Source organism: Nelumbo nucifera, chromosome 1 (genome assembly GCF_055504915.1).
Source record: "Nelumbo nucifera cultivar China Antique chromosome 1, China Antique-T2T, whole genome shotgun sequence".
Lineage (NCBI taxonomy): Eukaryota > Viridiplantae > Streptophyta > Magnoliopsida > Proteales > Nelumbonaceae > Nelumbo > Nelumbo nucifera.
The window spans coordinates 159,520,741-159,541,811 of NC_142649.1; the positions used below are offsets into that span (position 1 = coordinate 159,520,741).

Here is a 21,071-nt window from a genome sequence, read left to right on the forward strand (position 1 = left end):
TACGATACGAGCTGATACAAACCACTTTTCTTTTTTGAAATTCAAATCCTGTCATTAATTGTATTTTACCAACTTTCTACCCTATTTATTATCATCATAATTCCCATTAATTATGATATTTAGATTTCAAATTTCAAATTGAACCCATTAATTCACCGTTAATGCCATTAATTATTAATTTTCAAATCTTGTCAAACATCTCTCCTTGTTAAATACAGTTAAACTTGAAAGCTCAGCCTGTGGTCAGTAGGAGTTGAACACATGTCTTTTATTCCCAGCCGTTTCATGAGATTCTCCAATTCCCAATCTTAGCAGAATGGGATTCCCAAGCCGAAACCCCACCTACCCCCCAATGGGATTCCCATTCTAGAGTTTATAAGTAAAGATTTTTCAACAATAAAACTCCCAAATCCTAATATTTATAAAATATAAATAATAAGATAATAATAATATAGTAATATTAAAATAATAAAATATTATTAAAATAATAAAAATATAATTATTAAGTACAAATAAAATAATACTAAGTTACTAACAACAATAATAATAATGTATTAATAAAGTCTTAATATTATATTACTAAAGTAATAATAAATAATAAAGCATTAACAAATTAAAATAAAATAAAATAATTCAGTTGAATCCAATTGAACCATTCTATCAACAATTGAAATTGGATTTTGATTCTCGTCTGAACCAAGCAGGCATTGGGAATAGGCAACTTTGATTTTGATTCGAGGATATTTCAATTCAGATTCTAACAGTAAACCAAACAGACCCTTAAGCCTGTATGAATTTTGTATAATTCTACGAAATTATATATATATATATATATATATAGCGAGAGAGAGAGAGAGAGAGAACCCCTTTCTCCAGTCAGTCCAGATGAACTCGAGACAAAATCATACACACCTGGCTGAACTATCTATCACAGTTGAAAACGCCAGTGCTTACTGTGGGTCCATCTGAGACCCAACTATACTGAACATTGACGTGTTCAACCTTGATAGGTAGTTCAGCCGGGTGTATTTGTATTTGTCTCCAGCTAATCCGCTTACCCCTCCATTAGGGTCCAATAGTGCATAGTCGATACGTATACTTACTCGAATTCTGGAGATGCAATATCGAAATTTGATTAAATTAATAAACCAATCACATTTTCAAAATCCAATAAGATCCGATTATGGCCAATTATTCTTTTACCAAAAATAAATAAATATTCAAATCAAATCCGACTTAAATAAATTAGATTAAAATCAAATCTATTTGCGTCACGCAACTGCAACTCAATTCTCAGCTCAACCGTGTTTCTAACCTAAAATGAAAGCATAACCTGAAATGTTCTCCTTAAAATAAAAATAAAAAGACATGTTTTGTTTTGATTTTGGAATGCAAAGAAAGATTAACTTTATTTACGCAACTACTCTTCTATTTGCACAAACACAGCCAGATTTGTAAACATCTTTCAGGGGGATGGAAAATTCCCACTTCAACCATCCCATGTCTCTGTGATGCCTAAATAAATTATAAACATCTTTTTTAGTTTTTACCCTCTAAACGTGATACCAGGATTCAAGGTGAAACATTCCTAACTTAAAACATCCGTTTGGGTGACCACTGACATGAAATCTCGTTCATATAAAATGGAAAATTAACCAATTCCCCACCAAACATTCTTTTCCTGATGAGTCGCAGTTATCACAAACTCATTTGAATCATGACGTTACAAATACATGGTAAACAAAAATATTAAGATTCCTCTGTTCCTCTGATGTTGCCTTTTAAAAGCAAGAGACCATGCTATGTAGATAGTAGATACCAGTTCCCCACATAAAAAAGTAACATATCCTTTGCAAAACCCAAATGGAAAAATTACTGGAACCACCAGACAGACAACAAACCATTATGACCTCCGAAAGATAATGCAAATCAATCCAGCTTGATGATTTCACCATTCCCAGGAAAGGCAGGAACGTCATCAGAATGTTTGACACAGGTTTCGCCATTCCTTCATCACTCCCCATCTGGCTTTGCAATTGCACCTTCAGACTCGTTAATATTAGCCACTGGTTCAGCATCTCCATCCGGAGTGGGCACGGACTCCTTACTGTCCGCACCACTAATTGTAACCGGTTCCACATCATTCCCATCCATATTAATTTCAATGCACGAAACCGGCTCGTTATCCCCATCATCATGCTGGAAGCTGTTGGCTGGTTCGCTCAAATTATCATCTGGATTGTTCCCAGTTTCCAGGGAAGTTGGCCCATCAACGGGAACTTTCTCCAGACCATTACAAGGTACATCATTAATATCCTTCACAATATCAAGACCCTTCCCCGCATCATCAGCAGTATGGCTCCCAGAGTCGACCATCATCTCCATCCCATCTGCAACTGAAATGGAATGGGAATCATCATTATCAGTGGCAACTTTACCTCCATCACCTTGGACCAAAACATCACTTGGGTTGTTTCCATCCCCACTGAACTGGCGAGGATCACTTGGCACATGACCTGCGGATGCTGTCTGTTCTCCCTCAGAAGCAGAAATCCCGGTTGTAGCTGACCCTGGCTGCCCATCAACATCCATGTGCTCAGGGCTTGTATGAGTTTCTTCGTGTTGGGAAGCATCTATTTGCTCTGTTGCAGCTTCACCATGCAAATTATTTGGTACAGAAACCCCAAGTTCTGAGGCTACAGGTTCAACAGATTCTGTGCTTTGCATGTCAGTTTGATTGGTGGCAAATTCTAACTCGAGAGAACATTTCTTCACTGCTTCTTCATAAGTGATGGCTCCAGTTTCTTCCTCTGCTTGTTTCTTTTCAGCAACTTCTTCCTCTTCACAAAGCTTCGCTGCAATTTCTTCCTCACGTTTCTTTGCTGCAATTTCTTCCTCTTCACAAAGCTTTGCTGCAATTTCCTCCTCGGCACATTTCCTCGCTGCAATTTCCTCCTCGGCACATTTCCTCGCTGCAATTTCTTCCTCTGCTCGTTTCTTTGCAGCAAGTTCTTCCTCTACTTGTGCTTGCAGTCTGTACTCATCCACAAGCCTCTGAATTCTATCCTGCTCGGCTATTAAATTCCCATAGCGCCTTTGAAGATTTTGTTCAAGCTCCTGCTGCTTATTCACTTCCTGCAAAAGACAGTTGATCCTGTGTGATGCTGCCATCTGCTCCTGTTTTTGCAAAGCTTGGAAGCACTCAAGTTCTGTTCCAGCAGTATCCATCTTGTTGTAGGTTTCCTCAATTTGTGACCAAAGCTTCCCAGCACGCATCTGCTCATTTAAAATAATACTCCAACAGTTAACCCCCAGATCTCATGTTTGTAAGATCCAGGAATGAAATGCAAATGATCTAAGACTTGAGCTTTAAAATAACCAGAAAAACACTATCAGAAAAAAATGAACATACTAGTATTGGAATGTCAAAGTCAAATACAACTAATAGCTATAAAATCAGAATGTCAATAACAGATTAACAGTAATAAACACAAAATCAATTCCGACGCTGTTATATCTCAAAGCCTTAACATACCTGATATCCATGCGTGAGAAGCTTTATCTTCTGCTCAAGGCGTTGTGCCTTCTTAGCTTCATCATCCATCCTCTTTTTCACATTCTCAAATTCATTCTGCATGGCTGCAAGCTTCTCCATATTCCCAGCAACGCTAGAGAGACCATAAGCATTGCGAGTAGGGAAATACATGAGATCCTTTAGACATGTTCTATGTGCTTCAACAAACTCCTCAAATGATTCATCCTCATGCCCCATTGCCACTCGAAGAAACTGAACCTCTTCCTGTATCATAGAATCAGCCTGCAAAGAGAAGAATGGCATTTTAAGATAAGCTGGTTTCTGAGAGCAATCACCAAGCATAATAAGCAAAAAAAAAAAAAACATTGATTTCCATGGTGCCATTGCATCTCATATGATATGAAGGAATTCCCAGATTACATTAGTTTGGAGAAACATCAGCTGCGGAACTTGAGAATTTCATGTTAAAAGTCCTTACTAAAGTTGGTCATGTTAACCATAAAACTAATAAAGCCCACAAATACCAAAACCTCAATCTCTTTTATATTTCCGGGGATTGTTCATAATGTATAAGAAAACCACGTGGTGTTGATATTATTCATTTGCAAACAAGTATGAAAGTCACCTTGGGAGTTGGGAAGTTCCTTACCAAAATCAGTTTTTTTAAAAAGCACAAAGCACAAGAAAAGTGCAACGACCTTCTAGTGGCAGTGAAATTTTTTGGAAAAAAAATAAAGAAAAATTGTAATACAAAAAAAATGCAAACATAGTTTTTAAAGGAATTAAATGTTTTAAAAACTCATTGGCCTGAAGTATATATAAAACGTATTCAAGTGAAAACCGAAGGCAAAAGCAAACATATGTAGATTGTACCAAAGTGCTTCAAACATTCAACAATTCATGTAAAACCTTCAACATGTTATTTGTCTCCTAGTTGCATTGCTTAACTAGCGTGAAGTTAAACATCTTGCGTTCCTAACCCTAAAAGTTAAACCTTTTGCCTCCCTAAGGCACCTTGAAGCAAGCCAAAAGAAGTCCATTCGGAGGTTTAGGGAAGCACCCCCAATATAGAGAGAGAGAGAGATGGATATAGGGAAGCACCCCATCTCTCTCTCTCTCTCTATATGTATACATACATACATATAGAGAGAGAGAGAGAGATGGGTTGGTTTCATAATTTTGGTTGCAGTTCATTCTTTTTAGGATTAGAGATCAGAATTTTATCAATGCTGCTAAAAAGGAGTAAAAATAGCAGTCTTATACCCCAGAGAGGTAATTACTAGTTAGCCTTGGCCAAATCCCTCCAGGATACAGAAAATAGAATCTTTTACATCACTTGGCCCTAATGCATAAGCCCTTTGTTTTCCCAACTCATCTAACAGTACATTTGCAGATCATAGTATCCAGATTACAATTGCTCTCAGATCCTCTAATATGTTTTGTCTCTTGAACAGCACATCTCTACTTCCATGAAATCTCCATAGCTCCACTTAACCATTCAATTACAACTCTTGAATCCCCCCTCCAACAATCAGAGTACTGAGATTCAAAAATTTGCACTTCTTATCCATGAAGAATGCCCATGTCTCCACCTTGCTTGAGTATCCACCTCCTATAGGTCCTGAGAATATAGCAATGATGTTTCCTTCTTCATTTTTTATTACCGCTCCAATGCCCACCAGACCTGGATTTCCTAGTCTCCATCCATCAAATTTTAGACCCTGTTTGGTGGTACTTTTTTTGATAGATAAAAAATCAATTGATTTCATTAGAAGCAAATGATAAATAGTCCGTCACAAGCATCCCAATATGAGGCGCGAGGTGCAGCCTCACTCATTAATACAGAAACATCATAAAGTTACAAGTGGACCCAGTACAACTGACCCCTAGTTACTCCTAGTTTAGCTAGAGAATCAGCAAAAGCATTTGCCTCCCTCCCCACCCATTGTATAGTTACATCCATCTGCTGAGTTATCCATTTGAATTTCTTCATTTCATTTCTACAAGCCCAAATCACTGTATCTGGGTTTTTTAGCCAACCCACCACCACCTTGGAGTCCCCTTCTATCACCAAATTTTCCAATCCTAACTCTCTTGCAATATGTACGCCTTGTAGGGCTGCGTACAATTCTGCCTTTAAGAAGTTTCCATTCCCCACTGGTCCTGAGAAGAGTGCTCTTAAATTTCCTTCCTTGTCTCTAATGACCCCTCCTATTCCAGTTGGGCCTGGGTTGCCTTGACAACTCCCATCAAAGTTTAGTTTCAGAAATCCTTCAATGGGAGGTGTCCAAGCCAACCTTGCTTTAACCTTCTACACTCAGCTAGAAGCCACTAAAGACCAATTCTTCCAAATATCATCAAATGTGAAATTTTTGAATAGTTCCAGCGTTTGTAGCCAGTGTATAACCCTAGTCATTAGACACTCCATAATTTGTCATTTGCTCATTTCTTTCTCTTGGAAGATTCTGGCATTTCTCTCTTCCCACAATGTCCACACCACTGCTGCTCTAGTGTACCTCCACATTACTTTTCCCCTCTTCTTTGGTAAAACAAAGGTAGATGGGTCAAACAGCATTTTTATCTTTGTTGCCATATTCCACCTGCACCCAAACAAAGAAGAAAACCAATCCATATATCTGTAGGAAATGAATAGGAAATTAGTAAATGGTAACAAGATTCACCATCAGATTTGCATAGAGTGCACCAATTCGGGGAAATACATAGAAAAGGCCTCTTCTTTTGCAAATAAGCCAGTGTTAATTTTCCCAAGAGCCACTTCCGAACAAAAGGCCTGAATTTTAGAGGGAATCAGCTGAAACCACACTTCTTTCCAAGGAAAGGACAGAGAGGAAGAGAACTGACAAAGAACTTTAAAAAAGGAGGACAAGAAAAGGAACCTTTAGAGCTTGGGGACCAAATTCTTCTATTTGGACAAGAAAGCTCTAAGAAAAATATCAAGAAGGAGAAGTTCTAACAGACAAGTTGCTTCCTCATCCCTCAAACCCCTTCGAAATCCGAGATCCCAATTAAGACTAATCAAAGACAAAGAAGGAAGAACCAAAAAATTTGAAATGACCATACTTTTATACAAAGAAATAGAATACAAAGAAGGAAACACCTCCTTTAAAGGCCGATCACCAAGCCAAGTGTCTTCCCAGAACCGAATTAAATTCCCTGAACCAACATCATACCTGATGTACCTGAGAAACTGAGGGAGGAGGCTACGAATTGCTTTTCAAGGTGCTGCCAAAGTAGATCTACGTGATACACAGTGTCCCAGCCATTCTCCAATCTACCATTTATGCTTGCCACAACCTCAACCCACAAATTTTCTCTCTCAAGAGGCCATCTCCATAACCATTTCCCTAACAGAGTTGTATTCTTCTTCCTTATATTCGCTAGACCTAAACCACCTTTTTCCTATCTTTTACACACAATCTCCCATTTTATTAAGTGGTCCTTTCTAGTCTCTCCCAGCTCCCAAAGGAAATCCCTCATAATTTTTTCTAATTTCTTTTCTTCTCTTGGTGGAATCCTAAAGACAGAGAGGAAGTAGATGGGTAGGTTAGCCAAATCAGAGTGGTCGTACCTCCCAAAGAGATATAATTTCTCTTCCAAGCAGCTAATCTCTTTTTACATCTTTCTATAACTGGGTTCCAAAAACTACTTCCCTTCGGGTTTGCACCTAGTTGAAGCCCTAGGTAGGTCAAAGGCCACGGGGTGATATGACATTCTAAGCAATTTGCTATCCTATGTAGGACCATCCCCTCCATATTAATCCCTGCTATGCAACTCTTGTCCAAATTGATTTTCATATTTGACACTTTTTCAAACTTCTTGATTAGATTTTTCAATCTCTCGACTTTCCTGATGCCTCCCCCTTCACAAAAAATAATGATACCATCTGCAAACTGGAGATGTGTAATTGGAACATTGTCTCTACCCACTCTCCAACCCCTAAAATCATCTTCTTTGCCTGCCTTAGAGAGGAGTCTACTGAAGACATATGCCACTAAAGTAAAAAGGAAGGGTGAGAAGGGATCACCTTGCCTTAACCCTCTGCAAGCTAGGAAGAAGTCTTTTACCACACCATTAACTAGGATAGAAAAATGCCAAGATCGTACACACCCAAACATCCAATTGCACCATCTTTCCCTGAACCCCCATTGATGCAAAACTTCTTTCAAATAACCCCAATCCACCATGTCATAGGCCTTTTCTAAGTCCAATTTGCACACAAAACCTTCCCTCCTAGATCTCTTCATCTCCTCTACACATTCATTGGCTATTAGAATTTGATCAACTATTTGTCTCCCTTGAACAAAAGCTCCTTGTATTGACTAATGAGGGAAGGGAGAATTACTTTGATCCTCAATGATAGGACTTTAACAATTATCTTGTAAACACTAGTCACTAGACTAATAGGTCAGAAATCCTTTGGATGGCTAGCATCACCTTTTTTTCGAATCAAAGGCCAAGAAAGTTGCATTAACTCCAAGGCTAACAATATGTGTATTTGAGAATTCCTTAAAGACTTTAAGTAAATCATCTTTCTGCACTTCCCAACAATCCTGATAGAAAACCTTTGTGAATCCATCTGGGCCCGGTGCTTTAGACCTATTCATGGTGAACATTGCCTTTCTTATTTCTTCTTCCTCAAAATCTCTTCCCAGCCAATTTGCTACCTCCTCATCTAGTAAAGGCCACTCCAATCCTTCTAAACTCGACATATCCTATAAAGGGATTTAAAGTGGTCCACAAAGATTCCGGCAATTTCATCCTGATTTGAGATTAGCTCTCCATTGATTTCCAACCTAGCCACAGTTTTTGCACCTTCTTCCATTGGCAATTGCATGAAAGAATTTTGTATTCTCATCCCCTTTATCCATTTTTGTCTTGACTTTTGTCTCCAAGATATTTCCTCTCTCTTAAGGACTTCTTCCAATTCTTTCTTTGATTTCCATCTTAAATCCCTCTCTTTCGCACTGAGATTTCTCTCATTTTCCACATTGTCCAACTCTTCAATCTGGGAATTAGAATCAGTTTCCTTTCTTCTAACCTTCCAAAATGATCCCTATTCCACTCCTTTATTTTAGTGCTTAATCTTTGCAATTTCTTATGGAATTTGATTCCTTCCCACCTTAATCCCCTTAATTCCTCCTTCCACCATTCCTTCACTTTCCGAATAAAATCCGGATGCGTCAACCACATGTTTTAAGATTTGAAAGGAGTAGGGCCATGTAAAAAGATTTTTGTTCCTAATCTAATGGGATGGTGATCTAAAGTGACTCTAGGCAACACTGGAAACCAAACCTTCCCAATGATTTTCCCACCTTGTTTGGTGGTACTTTTAAAAGTTTCCAAAAGTATGAAAAGTACCGGAATGCATTTGTTTGGGGTGTTTTTTACTTTTGAAAAACACAAAGTAAAAGTACAAAAAACACGAAAGCACAAAACCAGCTTTTGATACTTTGTGCTTTTTGGCCCTTTGACATATTTTATACTTTCTAAAATGTGTGCATCAACCATACGTGTGATACTTGTACACGTAGCATATATGAATGCCACGTGGAAGCATAGACACATTAATGTATTCAATGACATGTGGCATGCCACATGACATAGTATCGTTGACTTACCTTCTGGTACCACATGACATCCATCTATGTTGCCATGTGGCATCCATATATGCTGTGACATGGCACATATGGACACCACATGCCATCTGAACCTAATTTGTGACAATTATATGTCATGTGGCAATTGGCATCCATCTATGCTACCACATAGCATGTAATGTCATTGACTTACTTTCAAATGCCATGTGCCATTCATATATGATGTTAGGTGGCATCCACATATTATTGACTTACATTTAAATGCCACGTGGTACCCATATATGATGCCATGTAGCATCCACATATTATTGACTTACATTCAGACGTCACATGGCATACATACGTATAAAATATTTTGTTGTATATCCAAACACCACCATTTACTTTTACTTTGAAAAACATGTTTTTGAAAAATTTCCATCCAAAAGTATACCACGTACTTTGTACTTTACTGCTATTGGAAGTACAAAGCACGAAGTACCACCAAACAAGGCCTTAGATTTACAAAGCATGTCCTAGGAGAAACCCATCTAGTCATGGGGACTGTCTTAATTGAAGGCGAACCAGCCACCTGTTTCCAATTCCTAATAATATTATTTGTTGTGAAAAATGAGAAGATCTCCAATGACCTAGTGACTTTTTTTTTTGTTTCTGACAGTTACAAGGAGAGTGGCAGAGTCCATTAAACCCCTTCTAATACCAAGATCCCAATCCAGGCCCACCTTGGAAGGAGACACTAATTGTGAGACCATTTGAGTTCTTTAAAGCAATTAGCAATATCATAAATAGGTTAATATAGACTACAATTATGCAAAAAAAAGAACGATATTAAATATTTAGTTTGCAAACAAATAAAAGTTAGGTTGGATGTCCTAGTATAAAGAATCACTAAATCACATCCTTTTTTTCAAAGAAAGGGTAACCTAGACAAATCAGAATGCCCTACGCTTTTGGCAACTCCAGTCCTTACAAATATATCACTAATTAGAGGAGGGGAACCTCAAAAGAACTCCTTACCAATGGATGGATTTAAACTCATAAGTTAGCTTTCATTTTGTAATTCAGCATAGAGTGAAAGGATACTGAATTTGGTTATATATTTGGAGGTACCTACTACCTAGGAGATACAACTCACTGAACTGCCCTTTAGGTCAAATAAAGAAAGCTCAGGAAGAGGGCTATAGGAAGAACTAGATATGGAAAAAAACAGCTGGGATCTGACTTGGATAGCAGGCAACTTCAATGTAGTCAAAATTTCCTATGAAAAAGGAAGTCAAGAGAGAAAATAGGGGAATGAGAGATTTTGCTCGTTTTGTGGACAGATGGGGAGCCAGTTGATCTGCATTTATCTGGGGTGAAGTACACACGGACGAACAATCAAGAAACACCAGTGTTAGAGAAACTAAACAAATTCTTGTCAATAGTTGATTGAGCGGAGAGATGCCCAAACTATATTAGGAGGCTCTACATAGAACACATTCCAATTTTCTTGGACTATGGAGAAACTTAATTCAGTCCTTCCAATTGAACACATGTGGGTCTGGCTTAAGGAAGAAGGCTTTGCGCAGCTTCTAGCAATGTGGTGGAAATCCTTTCAACTTCAAGGATACACCAAGCCATGTATTCAGTAAAAGACAATGTGGTGGAAATCCTTTCAACTTCAAGGATACACCAAGCCATGTATTCAGTAAAAGACAAGTGTTCATAAAAGTGGGCCAAACAAGCCCGCCCGACTAGAAAAACTGTGAACGGTCCACCAGCCAATTCCAAAAAGTCCTGAAAACCAGGGGAGTTAAAAACTGGCCAACCAGCCAATCCAACTGGAGAACTGGTCCCAAATTCACGAAATCAGCCAGTTTTTTCATTTTTCTTTACTTATATGCAAACTTCTAAAGGTCATAACTTTACCTTGCACTCAGTTGTCTGATTGGGGTGATATTTTTATTTTGTATAACTTTTCACGATCTATGCGTTCCAAGGCACCAAAGTCACCTTGCCCCACTATTTTTGCCAAAAAATGCATTTTTTGCCTTAAATCTTAATTTTTAGTATAAAAGTTTAAAACTTCAATGATATGCATATATGTTATATGCAAAATATAGTTATATATTTTGAATATGTGTATATAATTAATATTATTATGTACATATTCTACTACATATTACACATATATTATGTATTATATTATATACAATGTATATAGTTATTACATATTAATAATATACAAATATAATGACATCACGAGTCAACCAATTTGACTAAGGCAGTTGAACCGATAACCCACAACCTGAAGGGGAAAACAGTTCGTCATCCAATCCGGTTCTCTAAACACTATAAATAACTAAAGAATTTGAAGGAGAAAATACATTAATAGAAGAAGAGTGTATTCTCAAACTTAGCCTAAGAACAACAATGGAGGTGCACAAAAAAGAATAAGAGGGAACAAAACCGAGGATAGAGAAAGTAAGCAAACAAAGAAGAAATTTAACATGTTGGCTATCCAAGAAGAAATTAAATGGAGACAATACCCTAGAGTCAATGGCTGAAAAAGGGATCAAGAATACTGCTTTTTCCACAAATTAGCCAATGCAAGGAGGGAAAACAATATTAGAAAATTACAAATTGGAGAATAAATGGTAGAAAAAGAAAGAAGACTTGAGGAAAATGTGGACTATTACAAATGGTTGTACAAGAAAACCTAGAAGGTGAAACCCAAATTAGATTCTTTGAACTTTAATGATTTGTCTGATGATCAATCAAGTCAGTCGGAAAAGAGGCAAAAGTTAAAGAAGCCACTGATAGCATGCAAGGTTCAAAGTACCGACAAGATACGCCTGAAACGGAGCATATCATAAAGTATCTTTGTGCCCCAATACGCCTGTTTACAGGTGTTTTTACAAACTCCTTTTTATATTAAATAACATATATAATTATACTTGTATAATTATAAGTATAAGTTATATTAAATAACTTAAAATTTGAAAAAGAAAAAACTAAAAAAATAAAAGGTGTATCAGTTAAAGTACCGATATACTTCTACCAATACACAGAAGTGTATCAATACTTTGAACCTTGAGGGTATGTGTGTGGGGTGACAAAGTCCCAGGACCGAAAAGCTTCACTATTATGGTCTTTTACAGATGTTTGAACTTCATAAAAAAAAGAACCTTATGCAAGCATTTGAGGAATCTTATTCTTCAGCTGCTTTGGAAAGGAGCCTTAGTGCAACTTTTCTTGCTATAATTCCAAAGAAGAAGGGTGCAGTTGAAATCAAGAACTTTCAGCCCATAAGCCTTATCGGTAATGTATACAAAATAATGGCAAAGGTATTGACATCAAGGATGAAAAAGTAATGGGATTGGTAATATACAATGTACAAGGAGCTTTTGTGGAGGGCAGGCAAATTCTTGGATTTGGTGACTAATGAACTAATTGATTCAAGAATCCAAGGAGTATGGGGGTTTGATCTGCAAACAGATGTTGAAAACGCTTGTGATCATGTCAAATGGGTTTTCCTAGATTATGTATTAAAAAGAATGAACATTGGGGCCAAATCGAGAAATTGGATCAGGGTGTGTATATCATCCCTATCTTACTCCATCCTGTTCAATGGAGCTGTTTATGAGTAATTTTTCAGGTCTAGAGGATTGAGGCAAGGGAAGCCACTATCTCCATACCTATTCATTTGTGTTACTAGAGCCGGCTCTAAAATGATTGACAGATAAAGTGATTGTGCTTTGGTGGAAGGATTTAAAGTTAGTGAACAAACTGAGAAAGTATCCTTCAACTTGCATATGACATTCTTTTCTTCTATGGAGCATCTCAAGGCAGGTAATACATTTAAAATGCATTTTATCTTTATTTGAGGTAGTCTCAGGATTGCACATAAACATGAACAAGAGTAAGGATGTTGATGGCAGTGGGTGATGTACAAGGTGTAGACTTAGATGCTGAAAGTTTGGGCTACAAGGTAGGTAAGCTTCCAATGAAGTATTTAGGCTTCCCCTTAGGGCAAAGATGTATATCCAAGAAAGTGTGAAATTCCATTCTAATCTACAGTTGATAAGAGGTTAGCATCATGGAAGATAAAATGTGGTTTGGGAATCAGAAGAGTCAGCAAACTGTTCAGGTGTCAAAAGTTCTTTCCAGATAGAGGGGGGCTTATTTAGGATGGGGCCCATTAAGAAGGTGAAGAACACAAAGAAAACTATCAAGAGAAGTAAAGAGGGCTTATTTAGGATAGGTCCTGGTCTAGGTTCAAGAGACGCCGAGTAATTGGGTTTTCTGTTTGTGCAGTGTTGAAGTATAGTTGTCATTTGTTATGAAGGTCTTGTCAGTTGATGGGTGTTGATGGTTTTGTAGTCAGTTAAGTTGGCAATTTGTTGTAAGAGTTGGAGGAATATGTCAGCACGTCTGTTGTGGTTTGGGCCTAGGGTTTGGGATGTTTTTTCTCTTTTGCATCTTTTGGAAGCCTGTAGCTAATGGTCTTAGAGGAGGGTGTGATGTGGATAGGAAAACAAATTACAAGCAACACTTCAAGTATACAGCAATAAGCACAAGAAATACCAAGCTGAAAACAACAAAACAAGTTGGATTTTTAGGGATTTCAGACCTGAACCTGAAGTAAAACTCCTCCTGAAACAGTTTCGCTACAGTAACAATGGCAGCAAGCTGGCCTCCAGTGCGAACACGCAGTGATAGAGGGATTGGAATGTGCCAAAATGGGTTGACTCCTCAAAACCCAAGCTCCCAATACTTGAAAACCCTAGCTGGGGCTGAGCTACAGCTCAAACAAGAGAGAAAGAACCAAAAAGACCCCCCAGAAACAGGTCACCTTCTCTTTTATAAGACCCAATGGCTTACTAAAGAAGCCAATTAAAATATTTACACATAAACCCCTAGAATGTTTCCCTCTCACAAGCAACTCCTTAAGAACAAAACTAACTTCAAATGAACCCCCAAAAGATAATTTTTGTTACAAAAGACCCAAGAGATCAAAACCCAACAGATATGCACCCAACTGCCCCTGACGAAAATACCCCTGGTCCCAAACTGTCAACAAAGCTACCCAAAAACAACAATTTGGGATCCTACTACAAGAAAACATGCAAAACAGAATTACATTCACTTCTTTTTCAATTTTCTTCTTTTTTTTGCCTCGTCAGGGTGGCTGCTATTGGGGATGAGATTTTTCTGTTGTTGGGCGACATTTTATGACCTTTTTGTAGTCTTCTTCTTCTTTTCTCAATAAATTTTCTTTTTCTTTACTACCAAAAAGAGAAATTAGCCTCATGGAAGCTGAGGTGTCTTTCAAAAGGAGGAAAACTTGTATTATAAATAGTGTGTTGACAGCTCTTTCCAACTATTTCCTCTCCCTCTTTCCAATTTCAGCTCAAGTGGCTAACAATCTGGAAAGGAAAATGAGAAACATTCTTTGGATAGGGTAGAGGGAGGAGAAATTTACTTGGTAAAGTGGGACAAGGTAGGAGAAAATTCTGGAATCCGGTAATAGAGAGATTTAAGAAGAGACTTGCCTCGTGGAAGAAATATTTTTCCCTTGGAGGAAGAATCACCCTAATTAGGTATGCCTTAGTTAACTTGCCTATTTACTTTTTGTCAGTCTTTAAGATCCCGCCAGGGGTGGCTAGTAAGCTAGAAAAATTAATGAGAGATTTCTTGTGGGAACTAGGGGAAGAAAAAAAAGACCAAAGGGTCGGATAGGAGTGGTGTGTAGGAGTAAGAAGGAGGGTGGCCTCGGTATTGGGAACATAAGGAAGAAGAATTTGGCATTATTGGGGAAATGGTTGTGGAGATTCTCGCTGGAAAAAGAAAAAGTTGTGGGTTAAGATACTGGGTAGTATTCATGGGCTTGCAGAGAACGGATGGGACATTGGCATTCTGGCAAGGACTACAAGGGCATCTCCATGGAAAGCAACCCAACCTATTTTGCCTCTGTTTTCTCCCTAGATCAGGTATGACTTGAATTATGGCCACCTTATCAAATTTTGGGAACAAATTTGGGTTGGGGACTATCCCCTAAAAGACCAATTCCCGGCTCTCTTTTCCATGTCTACCTTCAAGAATGAACCGGTTTCTACCTTCCTTGTACCTTCTAACTCGACCTCTAGTTTCGTTGGAACTTGGGCTAAGAAGAGATATCAAGGACACATAATTGGACAATACCTTATCCTTGTTATCCATCCTTGATGGGGTTTTCCTAGAGCCAACAAAGGTAGACAGTAGAATTTGGACCCTTTCTCCCTCAAGTACCTTTACTTGCGCCTCCTTTAAAGCCCTAACACAACTGGATGTTCCAATTGGATCGCCTTTCCCTATTGAAGAGGAGTGGTATCAACCTATTCCTCCAAAGGTGGGTAGTTTCTGTTGGGAGGCTTTTCTGAACGAGTTAATACAGGAGATGTGATTCAAAGAAAAAGACCCAATAGATGTTTCTCTCCACATTAGTGTGTCGTCTACAAAGCTACTAGTGAGTCTGAGTTTCACTTACTAATTTCCTGTCAATTTGCAAACTGTTGAAGTTTGACCTGCCATAGAATTCTGTCTTGTTCGTTGACTGTAGAGTAAAGTAGACAGCAAGAAGTAGGAGAGGAAAGAAGAAAAGAGAGAAGAGAGAAAAGAGAGAAAGGCTGGTTCGAATTAGGGAAAAAAGTTAATCCCTTGATTCGGCCAGACCTATTATTATATTATTGACTTATTGGAAAAGACTTGAGTGCCCTTCTTTAAGTAAGAGGCACTCGAACTAACATAACAGTACACATCAGCATTCTCAACAAGTACAAAGACTGAAATACCCCTTCACTAACACCACTAACACTCCCCCTCAAGCTGGTGAGTATATATCATATAATCCCAGCTTGTTACATATGTAGTCCACTCTCCCCCGACTCAAGCCTTTTGTAAACAAGTCTGCCCACTGGTTTCCCGTACTAACATATGCAGTTTCTATCACCCCATTCAGCACCTTCTCTCTCACAAAATGACAGTCAACTTCGATGTGCTTGGTTCTTTCATGAAACACTGGATTGGAAGAGATATGAACCGCTGCCTGATTGTCACAGTAGAGCTTCATTGGAGTACTGATGTCATATCCTATCTCCTGTAGAAGGTTCCTCAGCCACACTAGTTCACAAGCAATATGTGCCATGGCCCTATATTCCGCTTCTGCACTGCTTCTTGCCACAACTGTTTGCTTCTTACTTTTCCATGTTACCAGGTTACCCCCCAGAAAGGTGCAATAGCCTGTGGTAGATCGTCTATCAGACATAGAACCTGCCCAATCAGCATCGGTGTATCCTTCTACTACCAGTTTTCCACCACTTCTGTACAGCAAACCACGACCAGGAGCTCCTTTCAGATACCTCACAATCCTTAACACTGCATTCCAATGTGGGACCAAAGGTTTCTGCATGAACTGACTCACCACACTAACCGCAAATGAAATATCTGGCCGAGTAATGGTTAGATAGTTTAGTTTGCCTACAAGTCGTCGGTATCTGCCAGGCTCTTCAAACACTTCACCTATATCACTGCTCAGCCTCGTATTTGTTTCCATAGGTGTCTCAGCCGGTTTAGTACCCAACAATCCTGTTTCTTCCAGTAAATCAAGCACATATTTCCTCTGGCACAAATTAATGCCATGCTTAGATCTTGCTACCTCTATGCCCAAAAAGTATTTCAACTTGCCAAGGTCCTTTGTCTGAAAGTGTTCCTGTAGGAATGCCTTCAATCTGTCAATGCCCATTTTATCATTCCCAGTCACAACGATATCATCCACATACACCACCAATATTATTTTACCTGCCGAAGAGTCAAGACTGAAGACAAAGTGATCAACTTGGCACTGTTTCATACCAAACTTCTTGACCACCTCACTGAACCTACCAAACCATGCTCGAGGGGACTGTTTAAGTCCATAAATAGCCTTCTTAAGTCTGCATACCTTACCATCCTCCCCCTGAGCAACAAACCCAGGTGATTGCTCCATGTAGACCTCCTCGAGCAAATCACCATGCAAAAAGGCATTTTTGATATCGAGCTGATGGAGAGGCCAATCAGACATAGCTGCAAGAGAGATGACGACACGAACTGACCCTATCTTAGCAACCGGGGAGAACGTCTCCGTGTAGTCAATGCCATAGGTTTGGGAGTACCCTTTGGCAACCAGCCGCGCCTTCAGGCGCTCAACACGACCATCTGGCAAGTACTTAACACTATACACCCACTTACAACCGACAGCCTGCTTCCCAGGAGGAAGAGCGGTGAGATCCCAAGTGTGATTATGATGCAAAGCAGAGAGCTCTTCTTCCATAGCACGGCACCACTCTGGAGAGGTAAGGGCTTCCTGGACATCCTTAGGAACAACCACGGAGGATAACAAAGATATGAACTGGCGATGGGAAGCGGAGAGGTGGGTAAGTGAAACAAAATTGGAAATAGGGTGAAGGGTGCAAGTACGCTTACCTTTCCGTAAGGCAATAGGAAGATCTAGGTCGGAGGCTGGTGTCGAAGCTGGAGCTGGATCTGTCGACGGTGATGAAGCTGGAGGAGCTGCAGCCGGTACACGTGGGCAATGTGTATACATGTGACGGATGGGTGGACGGTCAACCAATGGTGGCACCGAAGGCAAGGACGTAGGCATGACTGGAACCAGAGGAGGTGGATCAGCCACAGGAAGAGGAAGAGGAGGTGGTGATGTGGGGGAAACAGCAGCACCGGACCCCACGAAGAACGGAGTAGACTCAAAGAATGTAACATCAGCACATACCAAGGAACGACGAGAACTAGGATGATAACACTTGTACCCTTTCTGAGTTCGGGAATAACCAAGGAAGATACACTTCATGGAACGTGCATCTAACTTGTCAGTCCCGGGACTCAGATTATGAACGAAGCAGACACACCCAAAAACCCGAGGAGAAAGCGGAAACGGAGACATGTTGGGGAATAAGACACTAAAAGGAGAACGACCATCAAGGATAGACGTGGGCATCCGATTAATTAAGAAACAAGAGGTGAGCATTGCATCGCTCCAAAAAGTTTTGGGAACATTCATGTGGTGCATGAGGGAGCGTGTCGTTTCTACAAGATGGCGGTTCTTTCTCTCAGCATCCCCATTTTGTTGCGGAGTATAGGTACATGAAGTTTGGTGTATAATGCCATGTTGGTCCAAGTATTCTCGAAAAGATGAAGACAAGTATTCACGACCATTATCAGAACGGAAAATTTTGATGTGAACACCAAATTGATTGCGGATCTCAACATAAAATTTCTGGAAGATGGAAAATAATTCACTTCTTTCTTTCATTAAATAGAGCCACGTCATTCTTGAACAGTCATCAACAAAAATAACAAAATATCGGTATCCATTATATGACATCACTTTATAAGGACCCCAAACATCTGAATGAATTAAAGAAAAAAGACTCGACACACGGTTATCGACCCTAGAACGAAAGGGAACACGATGGTGTTTCCCAAATTGACAAGACTCACAATCTAAAACAGAAAGTTGACTCAATGAAGGGACTAAGGACTGCAACACTTTCAGCGAAGGATGACCAAATCTACAGTGCCACTGGAGAGGAGAAATGGATGACTGAAGAGCCGTTGATGTTCGTCCACCACCATCAAGATAATACAGTCCACCGGCTTCATGCCCTCCACCAATCTTCATCCCCATCTTGAGATCCTGAAAAACACACATAGAAGGGTAAAAAGTGATGGAGCACTTAAGTGACTTGGTCAGCTTACTAACAGACATAAGATTAAATGGAAGCTTAGGTACATATAAAACAGAGGATAGGGATACAGGGTCTAGGTCAACATTACCAACACCACAGCTAGATGACGTGGAGCCATTAGCAAGGGTAACAGATTGTGATGTTGAGCAATGAGTGAGAGATGAAAACACACCTGGAGTTCCCGTCATGTGATCGGAGGCTCCAGAGTCAATAATCCAGGGGTTGGGTGTGGATGCCAAACAAGCCATACCTGAGTGTGCAAAGGAAGCTGTGTTCTGCTGCGACTTGGATTGAACAAACCTCTCATACTCATCACGAGGAACACTCACCATCTCCTTGCCTGGACCATCTGAGGGAGTAGAAGGCATCGGGTCAGCTGACCGTTTCTCCTGTGTAGGGCTGAAACTGGTGTCACTAGTCATGGCATGGTTGGTCCACGTCGAGGGAGGACCATGTAAGTCATAGCAGTAGTTAATGGTATGTCCATCCAAACCACAGTGAGTACACTTCCGTGGACCCGAGCCACGTCCTCTACCACGAGCTCCCCCTGAATCTCTGCCTCCAGTACGACCACCACCACGGATATGTGTAGATCCACCACTACCACTCCTGCCAGGCTGGGTTCCTCGAGTCCCACTTCTGCCACCTCGGCCTCTTGACACTGCAAATGCTGATTTATCGGAGACATTAGAGTCCATAGATCCAATGGAAGCCCTCCGAAGACGAGCAAACACCTCCTCTAAAGATGGAAGAGCAGATCCCCCTAGTATCTGGGCTCGTACTGGTTCATACTCAGACTTCAGCCCCACCAGAAACCGTGTTACATCAAGCTGCTCTCGCTGTTGCTGTTGAACTTTGACATCTGAAGTGAGAGGATGATAGACATTTAACTCATTACGGATATTCCTCACATTGGCATAGTACTCCTCAAGGCTCTGATTTCCCTGTTGCAGATTGAAGTATTCCTGATACAGTTGATATACCCTAGTGGTATTATCCTGACCTGAATACAGTTTCTTAGCATGATCCCACACCTCTTTGGCTGTGTCAAGAAACATGAAGTTCACACTGATTTTGGGTTCCATACTGTTCCACAACCATGTAATGATCTATGCATCTTCCTGTTCCCAGTCTTCATACTCCTGAGAATTAGCGGGGGGTTTCTCCTCTCTTATATGCTTCACTTTCTTCTTCGCCTTCAGAAAAACCTCTACAGACTTGGCCCAAGGGACATAATTCTCTCCATTCAGTTTAATGGAGGTCATTTGGACATTCAGGTAGTCAGTAGATATCATGACACTAGGTTTACTATCACTGTTATCTGCCATTGCCGAACTCCCTTAATTCTGAGCACTGAATTAGGAGCACTACACACTGCACACTACACACAGACACTTCACCGAAATCTGCACACTGATTTCAACAACTGAGAACTGCAACACCACAAACCCTACTCACCGAAATCTGTACACTGATTTCAGCAGTATTAAATGTTGAAAACTACAACACCACAACCCCTACTCACCGAGGTCTACACACTGATTTCAGCGATATCAAAAGCTGAAAACCACACTTGTAACACCACCAACATTAATCCACAACTATAGGAAGCTTCACCATTAAGTAGACACTATTGCCATTCGAATCACACACAAACCAGAATAAACCCTAGCATACTGCAATCTGAAAACCCATCATGCGAACTGTACTACACCTCTCATGTATTCCATAACAAAAAAAAATATATAAAAAAAACTTTACCTCATCGCCTGAAGGCCAACCATACGAAGGGCTGAGACACCACTGCACCACACGTACCAGCCCTAACTAGGGCTTAGAAACCACAGCAACCAATCACCAACGACACAATCGGAGGCATAGAGACCTCCTAGGGAAGAGGGCGATCACTCCTTTTCAGCCCTTTTCCCAGTCTCCAACTCACAACTGAGAACCCCAAGTGAAACCCTAATTCGAATGCGCAGAAGGCAGAATTCTAGCAAGTCTGATTTGGTGAACCTAGCTCTGATACCATGTTGAAGTTTGACCTGCCATAGAATTCTGTCTTGTTCGTTGACTGTAGAGTAAAGTAGACAGCAAGAAGTAGGAGAGGAAAGAAGAAAGAGAGAAGAGAGAAAAGAGAGAAAGGCTGGTTCGAAT

At 39.9% G+C, this 21,071-nt stretch overlaps 1 protein-coding gene across 1 annotated transcript in view; it reads right to left on the reverse strand.

Moving 5' to 3' along the window:
- Positions 1-1,605: 1,605 nt before the first annotated feature.
- Positions 1,606-21,071, reverse strand: part of CDC5 (cell division cycle 5) — a 29,284-nt gene continuing 9,818 nt past the window's right edge. The window contains exons 3-4 of the mRNA XM_010248492.3: positions 3,536-3,817; positions 1,606-3,276 (exon numbers count right to left, since the gene is read on the reverse strand). Of these exons, the coding sequence (XP_010246794.2) occupies positions 2,014-3,276; positions 3,536-3,817 (1,545 nt within the window). The 3' untranslated portion in view covers positions 1,606-2,013. The remainder of the gene's footprint in view (positions 3,277-3,535; positions 3,818-21,071) is intronic.